The 25391-nt window shown below is 41.1% G+C and overlaps 1 protein-coding gene across 1 annotated transcript in view; it reads left to right on the top strand.

The window, feature by feature from the left end:
* The first annotated feature begins 3085 nt into the window (after window positions 1-3085).
* LOC311028679 (metabotropic glutamate receptor 4-like) overlaps window positions 3086-25391 on the top strand; it is a 116815-nt gene continuing 94509 nt past the window's right edge. The window contains exon 1 of the mRNA XM_084033381.1: window positions 3086-3974. Coding sequence (XP_083889507.1) covers window positions 3432-3974 — 543 coding nt within the window. The 5' untranslated portion in view covers window positions 3086-3431. The remainder of the gene's footprint in view (window positions 3975-25391) is intronic.

The following is a 25391-nucleotide window of genomic DNA, read 5'->3' as shown; positions in this document are numbered from 1 at the left end:
AGGTTATTATATGGCCTTTTCAAATTCATGCATAGTCTAGTCCAAAATTTGCTTCGGCACCTGAGGAAAGGTTGTTCTCCTGATAGGAATCGCCTGAAATTCCTGCAGCTGTCTTTGACATTTTGTAGCTGGTAAGCATTTCTGTTTTTTATGAAGTCAGCGTTGTACCTGTTTATTGTGGTATGCCATTACAGCTGATATGTAAATACCGTTCCCACACATTTTGTCTTCCTTTTCATCCCCCTCTGTTTGTTTTTGAGTGCTGAGTTCTGGCATTAATGATGTGTGCTTTCTGTTCAGTTACTACATGCATGTCGTGTTGGAGTGGAGCTCTGAAGACGGGGCTTCACCTTTGATTTAAAATGGGATTCATAGGTTTCAAAAGAGTGATGGGAGTTTCTGGAATGATTTATTCAGAGGATACAGCCGGCAGTCATACAGCACTGGGATCTTTAAGATTGAAGAGTGGATTACCTCCATCCTGGTCAAAGAAGAAACGCTATATGACAAAAACACGCTGATTAACAAGATGGTGCTCCATGGTGTCTTGCGAGGAAGATGTTTTTCTCTCAGTTGCACTTGAGTTACTCCCACAGATGTGCTCCGTTTCACTCTGAAGGAGAGACGGGAGCTGTCTCCCGACCAGCTTTGCTTTTGTACAAACATGAAGTTTAATGACAGCTTTCTTGAAATCTGCAGTCTTGTGGAACAGTTTTTGAACTCTTCCATATATAATATTTTTACCTATAGAGGTTCATACTTCTCCTCAGTGTTTGCCGGGATGATAGAAATGCTGGTGCATGGGTTGTATTGAGTTACCGGGGCTAAGGTGAGTTAGCTTTGGCTCTCCAGTTGTCGTCTGCTCTGCAGCAGTTAGAGTTAACCTGCAGTGAATCAACCCTGAAAGATTTCTCCTCACTCAGTGGGAGATAGTTGGGTGTATTCAAAGGACCTTGTCACTTCCAATATGCTCCCAATGAATCTCAGCCCTTTACCGATCCGAGGCATCAACCCACTCCGCTGGAAAACCGATGTGTGCAGCTCTATTACGTGGCTGTGTGTGCATGGAGATTGTTCCTTCAGAGCCTCGTTGAGCTCCGGGAGTGAGCAGGGGGAGGGGGCATGTACGTACACAATCGATCGCTTGTACCGGCATATTTTAAGTCCATATGGCATGCATGTGTTGTTTGTGTCAGAGGAAGAAAAAGGAGGAAAGCGAGGGAATGATGGTGTCAGATTGTGTAGATGTGCAGCATTGAAGCCTGGATGTAAATGTGCATTCTGTAGCTCAGCAGCATGACTCAAAGACTTGAATCTGGGAAGACTGTGCATCTAATCACTGTCACAGAAGTGACATCAAAACAGATGTAGTCGGGAAGAGAGAGCATACATAATTTGATTAATCACGATCTACTGATTTTTAAAAAAAAAAGAAAGGAGGGAAAAGCCAGCTCTTTAATTATCTATCAAATGTTTGTAAATGTGACGGTTCCACTTCCTCCAGTGTCAGTATTAACCACGTTTACAGTCTTACTGATACAATATGATCACAAGACAATATTATCGCATTTTTTAACATTTTGCAATATATTGTGATAATGCATGAGAGTTATCCAGTTTCTAAACATCTGTTTTAATGAGATAAGTTCTCAGTGAGTTCATCTCACTCCTGTGTTTTATGGCAGTGGAATGAGTCCGTCAGTCAAGCAGACAACTCTGTCATAAAGCAACCTGGCATGGATGTTGCATCACATGACAAACTCACTGCTTGTGACATACCACGCTGTATCGACCCTTCCTCACAATGTAGTGTTGTTTTTTTTACTTTTTGAAGACATGACCTTGTGTTCTGAGAAGTTATTATTTAATCTTTTCAATCGTTTTATTGTCAGTTTAGTCGGTAATGTAAATTCTTTATTAGCTGCAGCCCTAATGAGGGAGCTACATCTGTCATCAGGGAGGTGGAAATCATCAGCCATGCTGTTTGCTCATCTGATGAGTGTATCTATGATTTAAATCGATAGTTATTCTGAAATGTACAATGCTGAGTTAATGGCTGCTTACAATCAGAAGGCAGATCTCTTATTGCCGTGATTTCTTATGGTGGGTATTTTTCTTTTTTTGCCAGCTTTGAATATAAAAGCTGTTGAAACTGTAATAGCATAATTACAATTTCAACCTCATTCCTTCGACCATACCGCCCTCCATTGGTTTGTTGTACTCTGCTAGCCTTAAAGGCACAGGCTAAGACACCCACACATGAGTTCCATTATAATACATGTCATTGATTTAGCCTGTAAGCAGAAATACCTCGGCAAGGGGTCCATTTGGCACAAAGAGATATCATCTTTATCTCTAATCTGTTAAGTGCTTTTCCAACTTCCCTTTGACTCCCTTAATGTTTCTGATGATTTGACTTTAAAGAAGTAATATATGGCAGCAACGGTGATACATTTCCTTTTTAAGAAAATAACTATTTCTTAGCAAAGGGCCAACACAGCAGCTACCGGCTCCTGCTGCCATTGTTTTGTGTTCCTGAAAGCGTATTACAGCCAGTACTTTTTCAAATCTATTCAACATCAGTTTGATGTCAAATCAACAACATCATAGTCAAAGAATGCCACAGATTGTGATAGAGGCTGAGTGCGTCCGCCGAAGGGGTCGATAGGTGAATACACACCGCCGGGGGTCTGACTCCATCAGCCCTGTCAACCTTGAGAGTCCAGGAAGCCTTTTGAATGCAAAATGATGGACGTAGGTCGACTATATAAGAGAGAGCCATCAGTTTGGCAGCAGAACACACCCTTCATTCCACATAATGCTGCACTAAAAGAAAGGTTAAGCAGAAAAATAGGCATTGAAAAGCTCATACCAATACAAATCCCTTGCCTTTTCTGTTCTCTCTGTGCTCTGTTCTCACTACTCTTCTCTTTTTCATCTTTCAGGAATTCACCGAAGCCTGTGGACCTAAGCAGGCCTGAGGGCTCTGACATATACCGAATCCCTGCCCAGGGGAACAGGGCAGATTAAAAACTTCTGATCGAGGTGGAGAGGATAGAGGGAGAGAGAGAGCGGAGGGAGGGGAGACAGGGAAAAAAAGCTTATTGTTCACCTTTGTTCTTCCTAATGCTGAAAGTGGAGGATCTCCATAGGCCAGTGTGTGAATAACAACAGACAGAAGAGCAGCTGCCCACCACTGTGGTCAGATGATGGAGTGAGGCAGTGAACGAGAAGAGAACAGGATTTACATCCTGTGAAATAACCAAGCTCATATTCTGCATTAGTTGAATGCCGGGGAGAAAGGAGAGGAAGCCTTTTCTGTGCCAACTGCTTCAAGAGGTATTGCAATTAACCCTCTGGCCGTCATAAAATAATACCTGGGCGGGCTCCTTTTTGTTGTTCTGATTGCTGGGTTTGGTTGCACCGTGTGGATGTCTGCTCAGGCCGCCATGTTTCAACCCCCGGCGTGTAGACTGGATCGGACCAGCTGGATTCTGCTGCTGCTGCTGCTTCTGAACAGCTCCCTCAAGGCCGCTCAGGCTGCCAAACCCAAAGGGCCGGGACAAACACATTTGAACTCCATCCGCATCGATGGGGACATCTCCTTAGGTGGGCTCTTCCCAGTACACGCCAGGGGCCACGATGGCAAGCCATGTGGGGAGCTGAAGAAAGAGAAGGGTATACACAGACTGGAGGCCATGCTCTTTGCCCTTGACCGCATCAATAACGACAATAACCTGCTGCCCAACATCACACTGGGGGCTCGTATCCTGGACACCTGCTCCAGGGATACTCACGCCTTGGAGCAGTCGCTTACCTTCGTGCAGGCTCTGATCGAGAAGGACGGGACGGATGTCAAATGTCTGGGCGGGGGGGCGCCCATCATCACCAAACCGGAGAGGGTCGTGGGCGTCATCGGAGCCTCATCCAGCTCCGTCTCCATCATGGTGGCCAACATACTGCGCCTGTTTAAGGTAAGACTTTTAAATTTACCTAGGTTTGATTTAAAAGCACGGAACAAAGAACATGAGTCTCCTGTTGAACACGTTTACATGCGATTTCTGATGTTTTTGCTTCATCGATCCTCATATATATGTTTAAATAATTAATAACACTGGCTGAAAGAAATGGGTGTGAGAGAACAATATGTGTTGGAGATCTGCAGCCACACAACACTTCAGAGGGAGGATACGTTTGGTAAATCACCCTGACTGTTGCCCTGCAGGCGTTGGTTGCTAAGCAGGGAGCGGTATTGCCTGTCACATTACAGAAGTGCTTAATAGGATATGATTTTCATTTCATCTTAGCCCCTATATATCGGTTTCCATCCGTCTTTTTATGCATGTGCTTACACCGTGGGAAATATTATCTTTGTGTATATTTGATGAATTATTTAACACGTGTTTCCATCCAGTAAGCCATGACAGGCGTAATAGCTCTTTCTACTTCCTCACTGCAAAATAATACACCTTTTTTAATTGAGAGAAAAATGACTCTTTATGAAGTACTGTCAGGTGTTTGAAATAGTTTCATGGGCAATAACTCATTTTAGCACAGATATTACTCAAACCACCTTCCTTGGGACCGGTGAGGTCGGGCTTATTTAATATTTTTAGTTAATTAAAAGGAGGGATTTTCTCCTCAGATAACACTCAAGACTTCAAAACCAGCTTCAACATGTAGTTCAGAGCCTGGGCTTGGCTTTCACCTTAAAAGCTGATTAGAATCCAAACTCTAGAATTTGACTTTGACCTTGATCTCACGTGAAAATCCCCGTCTGATCCAAACAATATTCCCTCGTCTTAGAAGTATTATGAAGTACAGAACTATCATTATTAACTGTCATCAACCCTGACTTTGCCACCTCCCCCAAACCAAACGACGATGAATGATTCAGGTTGTCACCCGAGGAGACCCCTCTCGTTTTCTTTGTTGAAGCATCAGAGTTTCTGGTTGCACAGAGCAAATCAGGGGAAACGGCATGGTTTCTACGGCTCGGGCCATTTCTCATGAACAGCATTGATTACAAAAGTACGTGGATTGTTGCAGTAAGTAATTGGAAGTGGCTCGTCACAGCACTGCGACTGCCAAGCACAAACCCAAAGGAAAACAAAGGCATGCTGCAGCGCCGTGTCAACAAGCATGGTGGCCGCTCCGTACGTAGAAGGCAACGACTCATTCCAAGGAAATGACAACGATGCTTAGTTTCAGGTGATTATGCGCCAAAGAAAACATTCCTATTAATATTAAATTGCTGCTAATAGATCCCCTCAGTGTCACACACACTATCTCACTTATCTTAAGTCTGATTTGATATTCTCCCTGATTACGGTGTCACATACCACATGGGATGTATCCGGTTTGTCGAGGCTCCCAGTGTAGACTGGTGTGTTGTGCATCTTTTATATGTCGTGCATTATTCCTTTCTGCAGCTCATTAATGCCTCGATGCATGGGCATGCTTCAAAAGTACCTGTTGATCAACCCAGAGTCGGGCGTTGCAAAGCCCTGTGCTTCCTGACTTCCACACATCAAATATGCGTATCGGCGTGCTCACACCGGTACGCGTCGGTCCGCAGTAATGAGCCTCTCTAGCAGCGTGTTCTTGATCCCTCTCACATCGAAGCCTTAACTCCTCCGTCATTAGCAGTGCTTTTTCCCTCTTCATTAATGCCGTAAGTGATGTCCTTGCATATTTAATCTAGATTTCTCTGATCTCGTTCCTCTTTATCCTCAATGTATATATTAGCATTTCCTGCTCCTGCCTTTTTTTACATTCATAGCTGGAAGCGAGGGAAGCAGCTTCAGTGAGACGGCAGGTGGAGTGGATCAGTTTCACCGGTTCATCCTCACGTTTTCACTTCCTGAGTCGCTGGATTGAGAAAATCAAACATTTTTCCTAGATAGTCGCCAATCAATCAACATCTGCTCTAATTGAATAAAGGTCATTACAACACTTAACAAAAGAGGCTCCCTACGTGATGTAAAGCGGTGTGGTCAGTTATATGGATTAAACGGTAAACCTTTAATGGAGAGTGGTGTGTGTGGTCGTTTAGATGGAGTCTTGAGTTATGGCTTTCCGGGGATCCATAGGTCAACCAGCTGGTTCTCCTGGTCCTCGTGGACCTGCTGATGGTCTCGGAAGGTAACCAACTTAACTTTATGACCTTCTCATAACATGCCCAGAGCCAGCAACACATTATCTGCTGCATGATCTAACATGCAGAGAGGAAAGGTCCAACCGCTCCTACAAGCTCTGCAGCGAGACATAAATATTTGCGAATGGAGGCAATGCTCACGAGAACAGACTCAGCATACTGATGAAGACCGGCAGACATGTAGACATGCACATTACTGTCCGCATGTTCAAGCATACGCATGCTTATCATGCACACAAACGTACCACTCAAACACGCATGCCGTGTTTATAACCACTTCACACACGGAGACACAAGTACACAATCACCTCAATCACCGGCAGCCGGCCCGCTGTAGCCCGCAGGTTGATAGAAAAAGTGTTTCCTCGGCACTCGGCTGCATACAGATGTGGTCCAGGGCAGCTCGATGAATCTTTTACTCCAACCTTATGTAATGGTAACACAGGGACCTGCTGAAGTGGGAGCCACTGTGACAAGCAATCGGGGAAAAAGATAATTCACGTCGGATGATTCAATTATTAATTTGCATTGCAAAGTTGATATCCTGACAGGGATTTTTTTGTTATTCTTTTAAATAAATTCTATGTGTTTCATTCTGAGGTTCACACGAGCAGCAGAACAGAGAGGCCGTGACCCAGGAATAAGAAGCTCACAGCGTTTAATACCCGACGGTGGGTCCTTGTTCTGACATTACAGTTTACTGCCCGCTGGACAAAGCATAATAATAATAATAATACATTTATTTTGTATAGCGCTTTTCAAAGGATCCCAAAGACACTTTACATATACGGTTAAAAATCAATACATTTAAAACAAGTATTAAACACAGGGAGGCTACAAGTGAGTGCAGTAAAACAAGCAGGCTATTCTTAAGAGATACGTTAAAAAGATGTACTGTGAAGTTATAAAACGGTTAAAAACAAGTAATATAAGGTTATAAAACGGTTTAAAAGCAGGCACGTTTAAAAACAAGTTTGTGGTGCAATACAGATGAAGTAGTGGATTAAGGGGGGTTGAAGGCATGAAAGCATCACACGTTCACTGGAGTGGCTAGTTTCTGTAGTAAAGAGGGACCACAGGAGTGTAAGAAAAGCATCCCTTTAGAGGAAGAACATCTTTTTCATGCAAGAGCACACAGGCCTTCAGCATCCCACTCATCCTGACATTTCCCCTCATCCTTTAGCTCATGCTCTTGATTTTAAGTTTCACATCGGAGCCACAGAAGCTGACCTCCTGAGTTATTGTTTACTTCACATCGTGGAGGAACCTACTCGACTGGCTTCCAACGGCACAATCATCCATCTCTCTTCGAAGGTGTCGGAAACAAAAAACACAACCTGATCTGTTTTCACGTTTGATCCAGACCCGTGCTTTGTTGTAATTAGTGTTTGGCAGTTAAATTAGTCTTTACCCTCATGGGTTAGTTAAGTACTTCAAACTGTCAACAAAAAGAATAGCAAATAATGTGTAGTGCTGAACAAACACCATTTATAATGAATGGTTGATTGGAGATTGCCCTGAGCTGCAATCTCTGAGCCTTTCTTCCTCATGAATCCACGCGGGGCTTCGTGCATGATGACGTTGCTGGTTAATGCATGTACATTTAAGTGTTGCATAATGCATTTTAAGGCAGATAAGCAATTATGAATATACTGGCTAACATTCAAGTCCTGTGATCTGATACAATGAACCTAAGAAGGGAATCATGCTGTATTTATTTTTGGCAAACATACAGCATCTTTTTTTGCTTGATGGATGGAGAGAAAGGAAACGAATAAAAGACACTTTTGAAATCCAAACCACAGCCTGACATGGTTAATGTTTGCTTTTACTGCTGCTTTGACTCATTTGTGAAGCATGTGTATACGTTTAAAAAGATCACTTATAGTAAAGCTGCGATTACATGACAGCTTGGAAGGTAAAAGCCTGCGAGGAGGACGGCCGATATGATGAGCAGGTGACGCTTTCTTTCATGATTCCTTGAATGAGCGAGCCGATCCATTCTGCAGCTGTTCTGCGGTCAGAGCTCCACCGCGTCGCTCTCTCCCAGAGGTGCTCACCATCTGCTTTGTTGCAGCCTCTTTTAGTGACTTAATGATTATTTCCCCCCTGTTGATCCTCTGCTCCTGTTAACATTTAGCTTCAGACCGGTTCGCTAAAAACCAGTAAATGTTAGGTTAGTTAGTGTTAGGGATGCTCTGATCAGCATTTATGGGGGCCGATCACTGATCACAGACTGGATGGGAGAATGATAATAATAATAATTCATATAATATATAAGGCTCCAGGCGTCTAAGCCTTTCACTTACGGTGAGCTGAGTGCTGAGCTGAGGTGTCTTTGGGTTTGTTTTGCCCGAGCTTGTTTCTCAAACTCGCTGTATTCTGTTATAACGATGGAGGTTAGTCGTATTAAATTGTCGTCGTTGATTACCACCTCTTGGAATTTTGCAAACGGCGAGTTTTACATCTTTTTCAGAAACTTTGAAAAAATTCCAGACTGGAGAACTCATGCTGCCAACCTCATTAAACAGAGCGGCAAAACAGTCTCATATAATTTACATCAGGCGCAGAAAAACAGTCTCAGGTAAAAAAAAAATAAAAATATGCGATCGGCTTTTCTGATCTGCACTTTGAGGGCCCACCGATCAACCTGTTTAGGTCCATATCGGCCGATAACGATCAGCGGCCGATCGATCGGAGCATCCTGACCAGTAAACGTTTTCTGAGATCGGTACGTGTCCAGTGTTCGCTCCAGTCGCCCAGCTGGGAACGCATGGCACTGCTCCTTTCACAGCTTCATACCCGGCACTCTGAAGGGACGGGCCGCTGAGCTTTGCAACACGCTGGCTTGCAGAAACACTCATTGTCTCGTCAGCCCCAAATAACATGAATTTTCTGCTAAACAAACTCGCCGTGTGCCTCTTCCGCCGCCCCCGCTAGAAATGTGATCTTCATGTTGCCGGCCTTGGCATCGGCAGAATCCTGCGCACGGCTTTTCAAACACCGGTGGCTCCGTTTGTCAGTTTCATAAAGAGAAATAATATTATGTTAATCACATTGTCATATGGCGTATTACTTATGCAACACAAGCTGGATTTAGTACTGTGATGCTGTTGGCAGAGGGATGCTGATGTAGGATGCTTTTCAATTTGCCAGAACATGTGACCATGACAAATACCGGTTCAAGCTGGTGTTGACTTGTGCACCGGGCCGGATTCAACAACTTGTCAGCTTTTCAGAAATGTATTTCTGATCCTTTCGCCTCTGGACTTGTTCTCATTTGGAATGAAGCAATAACCTGCACAGACGTAGAGCTGTTCTATGGATAGTTTCATCTAAAGTACGCATTTAAATGCATGCTTTTTTAGTTAATTTAGAATTTCAGACAGACAGGGTTTGTTCAGAGGTAAAATAATTGAATCCACTTGAAGAATGGGGTGTTAATCTAGCTTCAGAATAATTGTATTTCTCTCCATGTTTAAAATTAATTTAAAGATTGACAATCCTTTCAAATCGGTGCCTTTATTGTATATGGCACTTCTTCATTTTCTTTACACACAGGGTTTCATTGCTGCTTGGTTGAAAATTAATTGCCCTGTTTATTGCATTTCATCATTGTGGTTGCCCACTCTTTTAGTGACTCTGGATCTGCCTGATTAATAGCAGGCAATAATATCAATATCATTTACTATCTGTCACGTTTCTGTTCATTCCAGCCTCGTTGTGGCCCTCGTGTGGTGAATTCTTAAAACGAGGGGAAAAAAACGGGGTTCATGCCATGAAATTTCACGCTTCATCACCTTGTTCTTATAGTTTTTATTCCCCCTATAAAACTTCCAGTGACACAGTACAATGACGGCCCGGTGTCACCATTGATTTAGCAGCTCATTTGGGGGAATGACAGCTAAATCAAGATAAAGTAGTACCAGCCTGCAGACGCATCTCACTTCAAGCAAACCTACCCGTTCAGTGAGCCGGTGACAGCGCGGCTGTTCACATGTACTGTTACTGCCAAGGCCATTAAAGGCTGTTTTCTCACACAAAATATATGGACTTCCATTTCATGCAATAAGGTGACGTGTTTAAAGATGAGCCCGGGTGATTAGCCAGAGCAATTTACCATATACTATATAGTTCAGTGATAAATATGCATCATTTACAGGCACATGTGAGTCATACTGTGGAAGAAAAAAGAACACTTATTGTTAGATTTACTTACAGGTTTCAGTATTAGCATAATGAGAATATATTACGTTCTTTATTAGACAGAATGCTGGACAGAATCAGTATGGCTTCAAGCAGAGAAGCTGCAGCACAAATGTGAAGATAGTAGGAGCATTGTTGCTTTGTAATTGTGAAATGAGAGCCTTGTTGGCGAGACTACTGTAAGTCATTGTGTGAGTTGAGATAATAATCCTGCTCAGTTCAGGGAGGTGATCTTTTTCCATTTCAGGTTTTTTCCTATGCTATGCTTTTTTTGCCACCACTCTCCCCCGCCTGTCCCCCCGAAACGCCTCCATTAACAGAATGCTGACAGGCTGATTGTGCAGCCATTAAACCCGCTCTCCTCTCTCCCCTCTTTGATATTTAACATACAGCTGTATATTGATGTGTTTTGGATTTGGATCCGTCAGAAACGACTCCACTTCGTAACCAGTTGTTCTTTGACCACCTGCAGGGCTTCAACATGATCCACGTCATTTCATTCTGCTCATGCTCACACTCCCTGCACCTACACTGCAAGGCTCCACTGTCTCAACACATGAGGGGCATTTTGTGGAAATGTTGTTTTTTTTCCTGATTGGGCCATATCATAAATTGGACCTCACCAACCCCCAGATTTCCACAGAATTGCTCAGCTTTGATGGATGATATGCCTCCGCAGAGCCGTTCCTCCAGGTCTTATAGACCTATGAAGGTGTAAAGCAGTTTGATATTGTGATATTGTGTACTAGCTGTTGATCCGTGTCCATGTTTTGAAGTCCCTGGTGACCAGTTGTCACCAGCTGCATGACGATTTATTTAAAAAAAGTGAAGACAAAGTGAAATTACTAGCGTTTTTAAGCACATTTTGATGATTATCGGGATAATATTGTGAATCTCTATTATTTGGGCCAGGATAATTGTGATATGAAATTTTGATATCATCCCTACTTATCAGTCTTCAAGGATGAAACTCTTCTAAATGACCTCAAACCTAATTTGTTATTTCTCTATTTTCTTGTTGCTTTAAGACATTCAATGTAATTTATAACATTTTATTTATATACCCACAGATTTGCCCCAGAGGGCTTTACAATCAAGGCATTTCCTAGAGGCGACATATCGGTCTAGCTCTAATACATACAGTTATATTTGGTGCTTTGTACGGCACATCTGTAATAAACTTAGCGTTTTTATTTCATGCACGTTTGCATGCCATCCAAAAAAATCTTCACGATTCTGTTTCTTCAAGTGGAAATAAAATGAATGGTGCCAGCCGTTCTGCTTTGACATAATGGATGAACTGATGAAAGACGATCTTAGCACTCGGTAAAATAGCACAGTATCTTTAATATGGCTTGATATTCCGCTCATATAATCGTGCTGCTGTGTGAGATAAGTGTTGATTCATAGGGACTCATTTATCAAAAAAAAAAAAAGTTCAGACAACACACGAGCCAGCAAGACACTTTATAATAACAACTGTGAGATTATACGACAAATCTGGAACGATTCCTGATTCCAGTCCTCGTGATCCTTGGTGATAGGCGTTTGCTTTCTCTTCATTCTGTTTGTTTTGCTTGCATTAAAGAGACAAATTGCTTGTGGCAGCGTTTTGGCTTCCTCTGCAGGATTCTGTGTCCTGCATGCTGTGTGTCCCCCGTGCAATGATATGGTTCTACTCTATAATTAGATTTTTTCCTCAGTTGTGATCTCATCTCAGCGACTGATTCTCCGTGAAAATCAGACCCAACAATTTTTAGTGCATTTCCAATAGTTGACAAACGTCCATCCGGAATCTAAAACCCCAGACCTTCTACCATCTGTCAGCTTCCTTCACCAGCCAGAGTCTGAATGTGTGGGTGGGTGGGTTTGAACACATATGTGCAGGCTGCTTATTTACATATTTAACTGTTAACATTCCTCCGGCACATTATTCCCTTCAAACAAACGGTGATGAAGCGATGACAGGGTGTACACTGTTCTTTTTATTATTTCTCTTAAACATAGCATTCCCTGACGTTGGACCTGAGAAAATAAATACAGAAATAAATAACAACAAGAAGTACTAAAAAATGTACATATATACTTAGTTATATACATGGAAAACAATTATACAAATAGACAAACAGCTAGTGATGTTAGCAATTGCAGCGTAGCAGGTTCATTAAATTAAATAGTTTCATACAACAACCCATTACATATTATTGATGCTCCAATAGTGTGTGACACATTTTCAGTTGCAGACTTGCTGCCTTTGTTCTGTTATATAAACTCTTTCAGTCTCTTGTCTGTTGGGTTGAGGTCGGTGGTTTTGGCTCCTTCCATTTCATTGTTATAGTTTTCTTGGCAGTCAGCACCAGTATTCTCAATATGTATTTCTGATCTGTGTTGTACTTTTCTTTAGTTACCACTCCTAACAAAAAATAGCTCTGGATCTGGAAATTAAATCATTTATTTTCTTTACTTTTCCAAAATCCTGCTTGACTAGTTCTATGGGTGTGTGTCGGTGTTGGTGTTGGTAAACCATTGCATTGGATGGCAGAAGTGAGTGTGAATGAATGAGGTTTTATTAACACCTGATTATTATAGTTTAATGCAAGCAGAGTATTTTATCCAAATGAATATTACAGTGACCGTAAAACATGATCACAATGGTCACATCCATACAGGGAGCGGACATTAAACCTGTGCATTTAACCCAGCGTGAGCATGGCTACTGTTAAACGCCCGGGGAGCAACTGCTGCAGACGGTAAGAGCCAGGCATCGAACCACCGAGGTGAACGTTAAAGGACGACCCCGCTCTAGCCACCACGGTGAACCCTGTGGGACAATCCACCTCCAAACACTAACACTGTTTCTAATAGCTATGAGTCTTTACTTGCATATCTTTAGTGTGTTTATACACAATAGTTTAAATTATTTAATCATGATTAAAATCAAATATATAACCACATTAATAAATAATAAGTTAAACAACAAAAAGTATAAAAAATAGGTAATGTACATTTAATTTAGCCGCTAATCAGTTGGTGAAAGAATATTGTTACACTCAATTTAAATGACTTAACTAATCATTTTATTTTTAATTGTGACTCGCCTGATAACTTTGTTGTAAACATGTACTTTTTCTACACCTCTGAAATTGATAGCAACATTTTTAACGCAAGAATGGAATATCTTGTTTTATAAATGTATTGTAAAATGTTGTTTTTATAAAAATGTTTACATTTGTCGTAGAAATTCTTGAAAAGTTATTCATCCACTACAACATAGAATCCAGAAGAATTCAGAATCAGGAAAACAATAAACTGCATATATTCCTATCTTGAGTAACTTGGCCATGCTTTCTGGAAAGAGACGTAGAGTTTAGATACATGAATAAAACTACATGTAAGAGGAAAAATATGTCTTTTTGACACTGTCCCTTGAGCCATTAATGGTCAATGCCTTCATTTAATGAGAGTTTCAGAAATGTTGGGTACCATATAGACATGGCCTTATTTGGTTGGGGGTTTATTGTAAAGTTATGAAATCACCATGAGAACAAATATGTGGAATTTGGAAAGACTCCCGGTTTATTTTGACATAACTAAGATTGGTTCCTTTTTCAAAACTCATAAATGAACCAGGTTTATTTTGTCGTAATGAGTTTTTAATACCAGCTCAACCATTAAGACGTGGATCTAGCAAACTGGGTGTGTCTTTAAAACCTTTCTGAAGACACCCTTCGTACTTCCATTTTCCTGTTGTGGTGGAATCACTGTTCATTTCATTGAATTATTAACACTAGGTGTGAGCCGTCTTCCACCATGTGTATGTTTTGTCAGAGGAGGCTGGCAGAGCTTGGCCTGTATTCGCTGCGTGCATCATCTCGGCCAGAGGCGGTTTCCATGGCAGGATGGCTTCCCAGATCTCTTCATCATCTAAAGCGTGCTAGACATGTGTGTAATGGTCTCTCTCATGCTCCACTGCAGACTGTCTTCGGTCTGTGAAGACCAGGGGGGGTCGGGGGGTGACAAACACTCTTCAACAATCCCCGACAGGTCCGGTGGCCTTTTCACAAACAGACACCCAGACCCAGGTTGAACAGAAAACACAAGCACCGGCATGCCCACCCACACACATGCCCACCAAGCACCGGCAGGAAGCAAAGCACACCCAAGCAGAGTTTGTTTGTGGAGTCCTTCCTCTGCACCGTTTGGCATTTGTCGACTCCGGTGTCAGACTGACAATCACTAGAGGTCGAACCAAACTGCCTGTTGTCCAAGTTGTCTTGAAAACAAGCTTGTCTAAATAATTACTCACTCCACCGTTCTCCAACCGCCGGAGGTGAAGCACTGGGTCTTTTTGTGTTTATAGAGGTTATGATATGTCCCGTTTCATGAACCAGATGTCACTGTGTGTGCCTTAACAGGATTAAACTTCTCTCTCCACTCCCAATCTGACATTATAGCATCTCGACTATCGATCTTTTGCTGCTCAGCCAAGCTGCTTGATAAGAAGTGCTCAGACGTCCCACAGACAGCTGATTATGTTTTATGGGCTCAGCCTGGCCTTTTCCCTGCCTGACACCAATCTATTACAGCAGCGTTCTGTTAGGAGCTGTAATCACCTGTAGAGGTGTTGTGGGTATGATAAGGAGGAAAAGAGCATCGCTAGACCACAGAAGACCGACCCTCGCCATCAGAGATCAATAAATCATCTCCTCCAATAATAAACCACATCGACCATTTTGCCTGTCAACTGCTATGTTGAGTCTGATATGGACTTTCAACATAAATTGAAAGTACAATCAACAGTTGAGCTCAGTTACATCCTCACACATCCACCTCCAAATGATTTGATACCGTGTGTTAACGTCATACTATATGACATGTTTTCAGTTACACTATAGACAAGCCTTTTCATAGTTCACTGACCTTAAAATCTGGTTATGGAAGTATTTAATCAAGCTGGTGTCGCTCAATATCAAATCCATACACTTCCATTTCTTTCACAGCCAGATTGGCACATGCCAATGGTCACCATGGCTATGGGCAGGGCATTGACGCACTGTCCGTGCTATTTGCATTCACTCCAGTGGGCGGAATAAAATAGTTCAGTGTAGTATGGACGTGTCTTTTCTTTGCTCAGATTAGTTTATTATAGACTCGTTCTAGACCTTGATCAAGGAGCATTCTGCTAAAGAGTCCCTTCAGATAATTACAGGTCACTATGATGATTATTTCCTCCATCATTCCAATAATCGCTTCGTCCATATAATGTCAGAAAATGGTGAAATATGTTGATCACAAATTTCCAGCAACCCATAATCCAAAACCCCAAATTATGTTAAAACAAAAGGAATTTGGACAATAAAATAAAATAAATCCAAACATCAATTATTCTAAATGTTATCCTTTTATTTTGTTATTATCATATACAGATCATTTGCATAAAATAGACAATTAATTTATTAGGAATTACTTGATTGCATTTTCATTTTAAGTTGAAAGGGCATTTCAATTATATCATATTTCTTGAAACCAGACAGGCAGGACATAAAGTTGATTTGATAGTTGGAAACAGCTCTGACTGATTGATGGATGGGTGTCATGAGACTATTGGTTGACATTGCTTGTACTAGTAGATGTAATCATGTATAAGCATTTTGTTTTACAGGAAGAAAGAAATATTGGATTTTGAGTTGAAAATCCTGGTCCTGGCCGATCGGCCAAAAGCCGGTCCATCAGTGCATCTCGACTAAATGTAGCTGTTAATGTCGAATTCCTCCGTTTCATGGATTCCCCCAGAGTTTCCCCTGAACGCGCGTCTTGAACTCTCATTAGCTCCCCGACAGCCGAGATATACAGCCTGCGAGGTGATGCATCGGTAAGCCTCCCTGCTCACATCTCTGAACAGCACAGAACCGATGACAGTTCACCTGTGATCTGGGACTTTTGTTGGGAAGCTCTAAAAACCATCAGTGAATGGAAAATCAGAACTCAATTTGTCTCAGTGGGTTTCTTTCACATGACTGTGTGTTCATGAATTACAACTGCATTTTTGAAAATTCCACGATATTCTGTGTTATTGGCATCTCGGTAATCATAGGGATCTAGGAAATCCACAGATCTTGTCGTGAGCAGTAAAAAAAAAAAAAATCATTTTAATATTAGGATAGCTCGTTGGGCAGCAGTCTTGGAAGAGATGTTGCAAGTTTTTTGGAAATCGTTGGTTACCATCCAGACAGGAAAAAAAAAAGCATGTGTTTCAACTTCATGGAAACATTTTCTCCAAATGAATATTAAGCTCAACAACAGTAAGCCAACCAGGCATGTTTACTTTAATTCAGTGAGATTAAGAAGTCATTCATGTTTGTAAACCTTAAATAAATATCAAGCCTCCGGTTTCCGGAGTGTTGCCGTTCAGCTCCGTGTTAGAGAACAGCAAGTTGTGCAAAAAGTACAGAAACATTGAACAGTTGGACATGTGCATTCAAAAGTTTAGAGAAGGTCATAGTAAAGGTTATAGTGCACTTTAGGTTCATCCTGAAATATCACCTGAAAGCTGAATACCCTAACTTTTTGTGAGTAGTGTATATATATATATATATATATATATATACACGGTGGAACAAGACGGAGCAACAGATCGACTACAGTCCAGCCTGCTTTCGACAGCCGCGTCTCCGTGCGATCGAAGAGCTGTAGACTCGCCCTGGCCTCCTCTTTAATTAAAAAAACCTCAGACGTCAACTTCCCAGAGGATGACAAACAGGAGGAGCAACGTGGGATTGGAGGCAACTGTGAGAGACGGGAGTTTATGTGCATTCTATCCCTGCGTTAGTTTAGTCCAATTGTAAAATGGAAAACTGTTCATTGAGCTTTCTTGTATTTAAGTAAGAAACAAAGCAGAATAGGAGCATATTGTTGTCGGTATGATAAATCGAATGTTATTGCATTGTTTATTATTTCATTTTGCAACTCTTGTAGCGTACAGGAAATGATTACAAAACCAGTCAGTGAGGATTCATCCCCCGCCCTGTACAGATGAACTAGTCTGATCTGGTTTTACACAGACTAATTCATTGTTTACCTTATTGACTTACTGTATGGACTTAATCAATCACTTCAACAGTTTTTGCAAATCCTGATATTGCTCATTTCCCCATTATACCATTACAAGAATTGATCATTGCCATTGCACATTTTTGTTTACAGATCCCGAGTCATTTTTTTCATTGTTTTGGTTGTGATTTCTGTGCATTTGTTTTATGTATTTAAAATATATATTTCATGGTTATGTAGGCCCACAAACTTCTTCTTTGAAGACTCTAATTATATTCCAAAGCATGTAGAAAACTGCACGTGTCAGCTGACATCAACCAAACTAATTCTTATTAGAATGATGAAAATCACCATATTGCTGAGCGTCAGCATGCAGTCAGGAAACGAGGGAACACGAGATGTTTTTGATCTTATTGTTGAACGTGGTCGATGAGAAGAAAGATGGGGAAAAGGGGATTTCAAAGACCACTAATAAACCCTGTGAGCACCAATAGGTGGAGTAAATATGCCATCTACGATGGGTGCAAGAGGAAGGCTCATGGTGGAGCCCGGCCCCCTCTCTGTTGGTAGAAACCCTTTTGAGTGTCTTGCGTTGTTGTGTTGTGAGTCTTAATTGCACAAGAAGACGTTGTCTGACTCATCAAACATCAAGGAAGCATATTCCCATCGCCTGATGAAACCAGGACAATGACATTTGGTATTAATTACCAAAGATCAAGTTTGGCATGTAGCCCATCAGTGCACTGTGACTCTGGGGGCGCAACCAGAAAAGATAAATCACTTCACACCCTTCAAATCCACAGGATATCATCTCTCCTGGTAAGCGGGATGATGAGAGTATCATGCTGTGTGCTTCTCTTCAGCTGGGACAAAAGCTCTGATCAGGCTGAAGGGAAAGAAATACCTACATACCAAAAAAACTCAATCTGCTGCCCTCGTTCAAGTATGAAGACATATCTTGATGACGATCTTAAACATCGAACCAAAAGGATGGACTGTATGAAGAGAATGAAGGGGGGAAACGTGTTTCAGTGAGACAAAGTTATGTAACTCATTTTTTGGGGGGGAAAACATGCAACCATCGTTATGTCTTTGCAATTTGATTGGATGTAAAGAGCCACTGTCATACCTTCTAGGGCTCTAAAGAAGCTCTGTGAAGTGTGAGAAAATCTCTGTTTGGCCTTGGAGCCTACACAAGTTATACAAAAATCTTCCATTGCAAATTCAACTTTATTTATAGTGTCATATCACAACAGAAGTCATCTCAGGACACTTAACACATTGAGCAGGACTAGAATACGCTCAAGATTATTGATTTAGAGTCAACCAATTTCAAAGTCCCAACATCACCCAGGATCAAGCGTTACAGCGACAGTGGCCAGAAAAAAGTGCCTTAATAGGCTTTTAGGCAGAAATCTGGGGCAGCCCAGGCCCTGGGTTCCAACTGTATTTAGTGTTGGTAGTATTAGTAGTAGTAGCATTAACAGTAGTGGTGGTATTAACAGAAGATCAACAGTAGTAGTCCATGGCAGCAGGCACAGCCACGCCGAGATGGATCCATCCCAACCACGTCGCCGTAGACCAGAAAGCAGGAGTAGTTGAGCATCACAGCAGCAGGTGGAGCTACAATGTGGTGTTTCCAGCATCAGGCTAGTTAACAGTCTGCATCGGTCAGGACCTCAGTGGACTCTGCTGGACCAGAAAGCATAGCCAGACTCCCGGGGGTTAACTGCATGTGTAGAGTTCCAATAACATAGTTATTTATCAAGTTGCATTATGCAATCGATCCAGGTATTTGTAGGTCTTCTCTCATGCTAGGGACCAATGGCTTTTTTCAATTCACACTTTTGGAGAGTCAAATGCATTGATTTATGTTTCCATTTCTACTTTCTGCTCGTTGTTTCACCTGAGGTGGACCGTTCGGGGTTCGGGCCAAAAGCAGGACTTTTCACGCCTGATCACTGCCTCTCATTGTCTCTCCGTCCCCGCCAGCTCTCTCTATTCATTATGCTTTTTCATTTTTAACAAGGTAACGGCTAAATGGATTGTTTCATTAAGTCACACACCGCTGTACACGTGCATCACACGTCATGCACAATGAAGTACATGCTTATGGTGAGAATCGCCCTTGTGATGGAGCGTTTCTGCGACACGAAGCGTTGGCGAACGCGAGCTCGACTTTCCCGACACTCCCAACTGCTCAACACTCCCAATTATAATAATCATCATGCATTCACATGAGTACCGTAAAACAAATCATTTTAATTTTATCTCCCACACTGATGAACCATGTTCGCATATACATATGCAATCATTATTGCATGATATAACTCGTGGCCTGTGAAAGGTTATTCTGGATTTAGTAATTAAGATCTTATTGTTAGTTTTGATAATTTCTCTGTTATGATGACTCTTACAAATGTCCCTGCTGTGGGACTAATGAAGAATTCATTTAATCGTATTTTAACATTATTCTAATCTCATTGTATCTTAATAGTTTAACTCCTGAGATCTGGGAGTAAAATGATGGGTTGATACGGAATATTTTGAATGTAACTGTGTTAATCCTTCATTGAGTCCCTTTTAACCTCTGGATGAGATCCTTGCTGTGCAAAACAAAAATCGTTTGTTCAGTATGGTTAAAGTAGCCAACAGAATAATTGGCCTGCGGCTGCTTTCTTTCCAGGATGTCTATGAGATACAAGTTTCCTTTAAGGCAGTGTGAGCCAGGTCTGACCACCCACTCTGGGATGAATCCGTCTCCTCCTCTCTGGGCGGGGATACAAGTCCTCCAGGGTAGAAAACGCAATAGATTTAAATGTCCCAAGTACAATGAATACACTTAATATGCACTCAACCATGGCTGGGATACTCTGCTCACTAGCTCTTTATCAGGGCTGCAATTGTTTGGCACTTTAAATGGAGAGTTTCAACTTGTGATAAATGTCCCACGTCCTATTGGACAATATGTTAAATAAGATTTCCCCTAAAGAGACAATAACAATGAACTGACCTGTTGAAAAGCTTGTTCTGCACATATTTCTCACCTCTTCTGGGGTATAACATACACACCTCAGTTTATGGTCATGGTTTGATACGTTTACAATACAATTAGGAAAACGGAAAAAATACAGCAAACAGGTTTTGGTTCATTTATATAGAAAATTATTAACATTCAACAGTATGTAGGTGAATAGTAGACACTAGAATTGCTTTCATTAATGAAAATTATAACTTAATATCGTCGTCAACGAACCTTTATCACGTGAGGAAAACGAGACGTCATGTGACGATAACATATTTGGTTAGTAAAATAATATGTTGTAAATTCAAATCAGAGCGTCTTCTGTGTCTGGAATGGATGTATTCTTGAGTCTATAAGGTAACAATAATATAATATTAAGATAACCTTGTTTGAATCGTGAAATGGGTTTGGCTAAATACAATCTTTGACTAAAACTAGACTAGAATGTCATCAGTTTTCGTCGACTAAAACTAGATAAAAATAGTCATGGACAGTTGTGACTAAAATATGACGGCGTATTAGGGCCACTGTCGAATAAAAAAAAAAAAAACGGAGCCCAGAGAGGTGGGCAATATTCTGAGATTAAAAGTCACAAATTTGCTAGTTTTAAAGTGGCAAATTTGCAACTTTAAAACTAGCAAATTTGCGAGTTTTAAAGTACCAAATTTGCTAGTTTATTACGATGCTAACAACTGGCATTTATGCTAGCTAACTTCCCATGAATGTAGCTTTTATCTTTCTAATTAATCCATCCCGTGTGTCAATGCTTTGCTAAGGTCCTTAGGGTGATAGCTCTTGATGGTTAGTGTTGGTTAATTTTATATGGGCCAAATTGTCATCTTACGGTATGTGTGTTTGTTGATCGGGTGGTTTGGCTAAGCTAGCGGTCATAGAGGAAGTAATCACGTAGCTTGACGCGGATGTTTGCCGTCGGCAAATTTGCCACTTTAAAACTAGCAAATTTGTGACTTTTAATCTCAGAATATTGCCCACCTCTCTCGGCTCCGTTTTTTTTTTTTCTTCGACAGTGGCCCTAATACGCCGTCGTACTAAAATAAGACTAAAATGCTCAGACTTTTAACTAAAACTAATGAAAACTAAAATGCTAGCTTGAGACTAGACTAAAAGTAAAAGTAAAACAGGCCAAAAACAACACTAGTAGACACAAATAGCTGTGCGGGTCACCGACAGAATGATGCATTTCCAACTGCACGTCCTCTCCTGAATGGATCATCACGACAACATTGTTAAACCCCTTATAACAGGAATTATCCTTTACACTATAAGAAAATGGCTTGCATCGAAGTGTGATGATGAAAACAGCCATATTTATTTTTATAACCAAAGTGAAAATTGCTTCTTTTTTTTGCCCTCCCAAGTGCTAATTGAAGGGTGTGAATGCGTCTCAACGGCGTTTTAGTGCCTCAGTTTCAGCACGTTGTCAAACACGCACAGCACAGCAAGAACCTTACAGCTCAGCATGCAACAACAAAAAAAAAGCTTCTGACAGATCTGCAATTGTCTCTTAGATTAAAAAAAGTGAGCTAAATATAAAATGCAAAGAAGAGAAAGACGAGGAACAGGTGTTGGTCTGACCTCCAGCAGGTGTGGTGGTGATAGATGTGTATAAACGATATGATTTTTGTGTCAGCTTGTCGGTGTTAATATTAGACTTAAAAGTCTGTTAAATCTGGAGTTTATTTTTTAAATTCCCTAAACTTTAGTTCTCCTTCTCAACCACAAGACTTTGTGCAGTAAAGACTGGTGTATTACATGTTTTTAAATAAGGAGAATGTGTATGATTATGTTGGTTTATTTAGTGTTTGATTTTAGTGTCAGCGTGGCACACAAGGTTACACTCTGGAGGATAGTGTTACGAGAGAGGTCTTTATTTCTGACTAGAAGAGCAGCGATGGAGCCATTCAATTTTCCAACATGGTGCACTTTTCTGTTTTATCAGCTGTGCCCGATGATTACCGACTTCTTTTATCTGATCTTGCCGTTGTTTCATACGACTTGAGATATGAGACGCTGAGCAATAATTAGGGTCAAACCTGAGATAAGATGGAAAAATGGAATTCTCAAGGTCATTTTAATCATTTATGTACACGAGGCCTGATGTGTTTCACTTCTTTCTCTTCCCAAATAATATATTCATTAGCTGCGTCCGCTTGATGAAGTTACATTAACAGCATCTAATTTCATGAGAACAAATGCAGTAGCAATGATATACCCCATCTACTGGCGGTAGCAGCTAACTGTGGTTTAATACAGCGCTAGTATACTGGGGACAGCTAAACACACTTGTCATTTTAATGAAAGAAGGTGGGCAATAATTGTCCCCCCCATCATTCTGTGAGCAGCTGTGATCTGATATCTAGTCTACAAAACACAGAAAATGAAAGTAGTACCTCGCTGAGAAGTTGAAGGTGTGCAGCCCGTCGCCCACGGCTCTTTATTGAGCTGCAATATTTCAAACTGCTCCGCTGTCAAACCAAAAAAATAAAGACAAAAATGCCCGTTGTTTTGTTATTGCACACCCGTGTCCGGGACGGAGGATGAAAAAGGTCCGTAAAAGTTACTCTCCGGGAGCTCCAGAGGCAGGAGGGGACGTTCAACAAATAACGTAAAATGATCCTGTGTTTTGCTAATGATTCGACTAAGAGATTGGCAGTCCAATCAGGCTCCTTAGATCGACCTTTCGACTACTCGGGGTCACTTCTATTGCATTCCCTGTGTCTACCTCATATTAACCTCTTAAGCCCTGGCCATATTTTCAGAAGAAATGCAGAAAAAGACATACCCAAAGTAAATGAAGAATGACTCCACTATAAAAACGTTCATATGCATGTTCTTGGTGTCCTTGGACATCTAGGGACTTCGGAGAATGTATTCCCAGTGTAAAAACGGTTGTGTCTAACACTATGCCTGAGTAAATTGGAGAAATGTGAAATGTCTATCCTCGCCTGATTTCCCCCCCTATTTGACAGAACATACAACTATGCCAACAATGATTCCATGCAGACAGATGCCATTGATTACCTTCAGCAAATTCTTGACTACATATTTATCAAATTTGATAGAATCTCTGAATACTAACGTTTTCACTAAAATGCACGTCCGACCTTCTTTTGTGAACATTAGAGTATAAACTTTGATCAGCAGTTGAAAGTAAACACCGTTGTCCTGTTTTACTACTATTTTTACTGTGTTTATTACTGTCGGGTTGTTTCGGCCCAAACAGGTTAAAAAAAAGAACTGGTGGTTTTCCAGTGAAATGCTTTCAATGTGAAGATTACAGCAAATGTTCAGCGTTAGCAGTAGCATTTTCTTCTGGAAATGTTGCCACAGACACCCAGTTCTGAAGACTGCAAATGTATAAATATTGCAATACTTTCATCAGCGGGTCATGGGCTGGATTACCATTGTGTTACCTCATTCGGCGATAGGGACTTGAAAGACATTTATTTGAATATAAATCTTCGAGATTGCCACTAGTTTACCTACAAACTCATTTTTATGCACAACTACGACAAGCCTGGTGTATAAAATGTAATCAGCATGTTATTAAATCACAGGTTGGGCTAAAACTGACATTGTTTCAGTGAAGGCACTGTGTTCCCAGATCAATGAAGAAACTGCAAAAAAAAGACCCCCCCCCCCCCCCTTAATGTGAATTATCCTGTAATTTAATGATATGCCTTGAAGTAATCTTATTGCAGATCCGACGTACTCCCAGTAATTGCTAAGTACAGTGGGATTAATTATCAGTGAGACTTAGAGAAATAACCGTATTAAGTCTAAACTGTTGGGGAGTCTTGAGACCTGGCTTGGACCTGCATATTTTGACTCATAAATCATCTCTGCTAAACAGGCAATCATTAACTGTTTTCAGATATCTTCATGAATAAAAGTCTGTTTTTACCCTTTAAGTCATAGGATCAGATTAACCCAACAACGCCACACTGGTAACGGGAGTCTTTGATTAGTTCCTCAAATATAAAATGCTGACATCTTCAACAAAGCCCCATCCCACTCACACAGCTTCAACTCCACGAGCATGAGAGTAATCCAGATGGAGACCCGTCGGGACAAGAGAAAGCAAAACATTGGCCTCATTAATGCTGAATAAATAATCAAAATCATTACAAAGTAAAAGTACAAGCTGCCCCTCTTTCTGAATGAAGAAGGCAATCCAGCTGAGAAATAGGAATACAATCCAACCTTCTTTTATTCCTCTGTAAAAAGTCACTCATAGTTTTCTACTAAACAACAACATAAACCTGACCTTGAAAAATATTATTTGACCTGCCTAACATGACAATAATAAGCCTGGGGATATTCTATTTTTATTTTATTGACAACAATCCCTTAAAACGTCAATCAATCCTCCTGACAAATATTTCCTGTGTAGACGAAGCCTGATATGTTGTTGCTCATAGACCTCCATAAACGAGCCACACTGGGAGACATGTTTCTCATTACAATGAACATGGCCTTGTAGTTTATTTAGAGTGAAGTTTGATGTGGAATAATGCAGCCGTACACAAGGGCATGCTATGATCAATACATCAGATGAGTCCAATGTTCTTATAAAGCATTTTTGGAATAATTGTTCCCCACAGAAATACCTCAAAGATTAGTTTTTTTTTTAAATATGAGGCAGTCGCGGGACTGTAATAATAAATGAATCAGTTTGAGCTGAATAAAATAATTGGATGGGCTACCTGCCTGCTAGCATGCGTTCTGCCCATGCTCTCACCTGAGTCTTCCATGAGCTGCTATCTTAACAAATGGAACTCTAACAATAGCCATGTTTTTTAAAACTTGATTATCATATGTTTTCGTTCCTAATTATGAACCTTCGGAGGCTGCATTCTCGGCCGTGACAAGGCGTTCCCCTTTCAAAGACGCTTTCACATCCAGCCGAGGAACGCTGCCGCCTTTTCCCAG

This window comes from Eutrigla gurnardus (assembly GCF_963514095.1).
Source record: "Eutrigla gurnardus genome assembly, chromosome: 2".
Taxonomy (NCBI): domain Eukaryota; kingdom Metazoa; phylum Chordata; class Actinopteri; order Perciformes; family Triglidae; genus Eutrigla; species Eutrigla gurnardus.
This window is presented reverse-complemented; position numbering and strand designations above follow the sequence as displayed.